The sequence below is a fragment of the Triticum aestivum genome, chromosome 3A (assembly GCF_018294505.1).
Source record: "Triticum aestivum cultivar Chinese Spring chromosome 3A, IWGSC CS RefSeq v2.1, whole genome shotgun sequence".
Lineage (NCBI taxonomy): Eukaryota > Viridiplantae > Streptophyta > Magnoliopsida > Poales > Poaceae > Triticum > Triticum aestivum.
In genome coordinates this window covers 713268017-713272393 of record NC_057800.1, presented here as the reverse complement: position 1 = coordinate 713272393, position 4377 = coordinate 713268017, and the positions used below count along the sequence as shown (strand labels likewise).

At 46.9% G+C, this 4377-nt stretch overlaps 1 protein-coding gene across 1 annotated transcript; it reads right to left on the bottom strand.

Annotated features, from left to right (window-relative positions):
- Nucleotides 1-2242: 2242 nt before the first annotated feature.
- Nucleotides 2243-3431, bottom strand: LOC123059356 (glucan endo-1,3-beta-glucosidase GII). The gene is made up of 2 exons (XM_044481933.1): nucleotides 3292-3431; nucleotides 2243-3204 (listed from the first exon to the last, which is right to left on the bottom strand). The coding sequence occupies exons 1-2, from the start codon at nucleotides 3362-3364 to the stop codon at nucleotides 2273-2275; spliced, it is 1005 nt and encodes a 334-aa protein (XP_044337868.1). The 5' UTR covers nucleotides 3365-3431; the 3' UTR covers nucleotides 2243-2272.
- Nucleotides 3432-4377: the final 946 nt, after the last annotated feature.

The following is a 4377-nucleotide window of genomic DNA, read 5'->3' as shown; positions in this document are numbered from 1 at the left end:
CAAGAATCGTTTTCTCTCAAGCATTGTAAACTTATGTTGTACAGCCTTTGATTCTATTTCCCCCCCTCATAAACAAGTGTTTTTCTGCTAATTCAATGTTGGCTGATAAATGTTGTCGACGCTGAGAACCGTCGATCCATGGAAAAGTCCTCTCAGAAATATTCTACTGTATTAGTTTTGCACACATAGGCAAACTAATTATAACAATACTGTAATGTTGTCTATGATTTTGTTATAGGATTAATTCACTGGTATAATATGAGCGCCTAGAAAAAAATTATATGGATTCAATCCTCTGAATTTTCAATGAAAATATTTTCAATCAAAGATACCGTAAGGTGGACTAGAAAGACTACAATGGCCACGATTATTATCAAAAGTGGTTGATATTTGTTATGCACTATTTTGACTACAAATAATAGGAAATAGGCCAAACATTTAATAGACTCGGAGAGGATGTGGCGTGCAATGGTGTTGGAGTAGGCAGACGGTCGGAGTAGACGTGGCACGTTGACCCGCTTATATATAATGTTTTTAACCCGTTGCAATGCACGAGCATCTCTATCTCTACTACTATAGTATACCAATTTTCAAACTTTGATTAGCCAGCCACAGTGATGCAGAAGCATTTGTTAGCCGTTGATTTCTTCCACGGAATGAATCACCGCCATTTATCAAAGTTGAACCGAACTGATCCAACGGCCATGATTTGTGGGATTCGCTCTGCACGGCCTCGCGCCAAAACAAGGTAAGGGGTGGCGGGGCCGTCTTTCTAGAGTTAAACGCAGCTGGCATCTGACGAACCTGACATAAAGTAACTTTCACGTGAGGAGCTTCTCGCCTACGAAGTTCATTCCCGGAACTTTCTAGAGTTAAACGCAGGGGCAGTTCACGTGAGGAGCTTCTAGTCTACAAAGTTCATGTTCGAGAACTTTCACGTGTGGAGCTAGCTTAATGTTGTGAACTGGCCCCGTTAGAAGTGTAGGCTATAGGCTCTAAACAAGTGTGCTTGAAGAGGCTAGCAGCCTATATTACTGCAATAGCAATTTGCTTCTCGCATGAGTAATGTTGAATGCATGCACAGAAGCACTTTTATTTTTCTCAAAAAAAAAGTACACTATAGAAAAAGTTGTAACCATGGCAATATTGTTGTTCACTTGAGAGAAATATTCAAACGACCCGAAGGAAATTTAGTTTTAGATTTACATTTTATTTTAATTTTCTTAATGGGATGTTAAGTGATTTAAAGCGTCGTGCGGTCGAGAACACATTAATGATATAGTTTTTATAAGAAAACGCACAGTTTGGAAAGGTGAAAATTATAACATCAAACTAATTTTATCTATATTTTAAGTTTGAATTTGAAAAAATAGAAGATTTCACAAACGCGTCAATAGCATTTCTTTTTGGAATAAAACAATTTTTTTTCTAATGCACTCTTCATATAGAAATTCATTGTGCTAGCGTGATTTGATACGAATTGTAAACAACAATCCACGAGTTCCCAACATGATAATTTTATTATAATACATGATATTTACTTATAATTTAAATGATTTAGTATTGTGATCACACATAATAATCTAACTTGCAAAGCACATACAAATTACTAGTATTTACTATTGTGTGTGTGTGTGTATGAAAGCAAAAATGTAGGTCATCGGACCATAAAAATTGCATTTTGTGTATATTTTATACTATATATTTTTAAGTTTATAATTTTACACAATATAAAATATTTTTCACAGTGATTATATATTTTCTTACTTTCTCTTTTTACGTTTAAAATAAGACAAAATTGACGGAACGTAAAATTACGATGTGTTGATGTTAAAATAAAGGGGTGAAGAATAACTATTACTCGTCGACCAAGACGTTCTATATGGACTTGTCTCTGTGACTTCTGTTGATCATGGGCTTGTTTGGACTTTCATTGGTCGTGTTTGACTTGTGTTGACCAGACACCGTGTAAAACTAGGTAGGACGTGTTATGTCGTAAGAAAAAAGGTAGGACGTGGTATGATTTAACTATTCCATCAACACAATTTCAGTGGCATATCAGTCAAATTTGAACGTGAAATCAAACGCTGTACATCCCAAGTTAACAACATTTTTGTACGGAAGGGGAAACGATCCTTTATGCAACATAATGGGTCTTATTCATATCACCGATCTTACCTAGTTAATAAGTGTTTGCATGAATTATTTTGCGGCTTATTGAGATCGAAGTAGTAGATACGTATGCAGGCATGAATATGCATTCCGTCTTTAATTAATTGTTGAAACTTAGAGGGTACACCGGCGACTTATCGGGGCCGTTGAACAGCCCAAAGTTCTTCTCCGTCTCATCCCCGTCCTTTTGGTTCTCGTTGAACATGGCGAAGATGTACGTCTCCAGCGGCCCGGGCCTCTTTGGCGTTCCATTGCCGACGTGGTTGATCAGATTCTGGTTGTACGCCTGCGCATTTCCGACGCTCGCCTCGACGCCGCCTGCCGACGGCCACCCACTCTCGGAGACCACGATGGGTACGCCGGCTGCGCCCACCTTCTCCATCGCAGTGTACATTGCGTCGACCATGGCGTCGAAGAGGTTGATGTAGGTGAGGCCGTTGTCGCTCACCGTCGTGGTGCTCTGCTGGAAGAGCGCGTAGCTGAGGTCGATGGTGGGGTCACCCTTTTTGGCAAAGTAAGGATACACGTTGGCCAGGAGCGGCGCGCCGGTGGTCTTGAGCAGCTGGGCCACGTCCGTCATGTACGCGTCCTTGAACGTGCCGTCGGAGGGTGGCGAGGAGGACGCGAGCACGCTCATCTTGACCGCGGTGGACACCTTGACGTCGCCGCGGCCGGCCGCGGCGAGCGCGTCGTTGAGGTTCTTCATGGCCGGGAGGATGTTCTGCGTGTCGCCGCCGTCCACCTCGTTGCCGGCAGCGACGTACTTGAAGCGGACGCCCGGGTAGGCGAGCACGTTGTCCCGGACCCAGCCGGCCGCGGCTGCAGGGTCGGAGGCGAGGGCGGCGAGGTCTCCGTTGCCCACGTCCATGATGAGGTCGATGCCGGTGCCGTCGAGGGACCGGAGCGTCTCGAGGTCCGGCGCGTAGATGCGCATGGCGCCGATGCCCTGGGACTGGTAGAACTGCACCACGTCGGCCCGCGACGGCAGGTTGTCGCCGAGCATCCCGTTGCACACGCCGATGGATTGCACCACTGCACACGATAACATTGCGAATAATCAGTCATAGACTCCTAGTCTGACACTGGTGATCAACGGGGTCGTGCAGGTTGGTAGCTTACCGGTAAGGATGGGTGCGAAGACTCCGACGACCAACGCCGCGGCGAGCGCCGAGGCAGCATTTTGCCGTGCCATCTTCGAGCAGCTGGCTGACACTCCTCAGGTAGCTACGAAACAGTTGGAGCACGTACTCTACTCCTTATGCATGCAACTGTACCATGCAGACGCGGCCTATATATACATACAGGATTCAGAAAAGTTTGGTGAGTTGCAAGTTCGTAGTTGGTCAATTCTCGTTCCTGACTTCAAAGCTGGTTCCACTCTATAGGTAGCCAGGTGCCCAGGTGTGTGGTGCGACCGTGCGTACATGAGTCCGAGTTCCAAACTTCCAACTGTCCAACGCAACCAGCTGCCTTTGAGACCCTGCACCAGTCGCGCCCCGAGAGAATTGTCACCTTCATATTTTTCCCACCTCATAATACATACATATGCACATATATCTTTACTTTTACCTAATAATAAAGTGTCTATCGCTTCTGCCGGTCTGTACAAAAAAAAACCCAAAGTTGGTATAAATTACCCTCTATATCATCCATTAGTAGTGAAGAAACGATTTGATTTTTTGGATCACAAGTTGCTGTCCTACTTTGTTGTTTTATAGAGGTGATACCGATATAAGAGCAACTCCAATGAGGCGATCCATCTCGTCCGTCGCCGTCCGTTTGGGTCGGCATGGACAGAGAAGTCGGCCCAACGCACCGACCCAAACGGACACGCGTCCGCTTTTCGTCCGCGGGCAACCCATCCCGGTTCATTTTTGAGCCGGATTTGCGTCGGCGCGGACGCGCGCACGCTCGCCTTCTCCTTTCCCCGAGCCTGCTGGTCGGTGGCTCATTGGCCTCCCCACCCCCCCCCCCCAGCCAACAGCAACCCTCGCCCGCCTCCTTCGTCGCCGACGCCGCCGTCCTTTTTTGCCTGCGACTCTGCCAGCTGCTGCCGCCTCCACATCCGCTCAACAACGCTGCTCACTCCCCCCGTCGCCCCGCCACCGCCGATGAGCAAACTGCTTCCCACCGCCGCTCCCCCAACCGCACAGCCGCCCGCGACCAAGAGGGGTCAGTTCCTCACCGGCACGCTCGTCAGACGCC

What these genes read in the sequence shown, in the direction of transcription:
- LOC123059356 (XM_044481933.1), bottom strand. Translation starts at nt 3,364, where the DNA reads ATGGCACGGCAAAATGCTGCCTCGGCGCTCGCCGCGGCGTTGGTCGTC. An exon ending in CTTCGCACCCATCCTTACCG is followed by an intron (nt 3,205 to 3,291) that starts GTAAGCTACCAA and finishes TATCGTGTGCAG; the next exon opens with TGGTGCAATCCATCGGCGTG.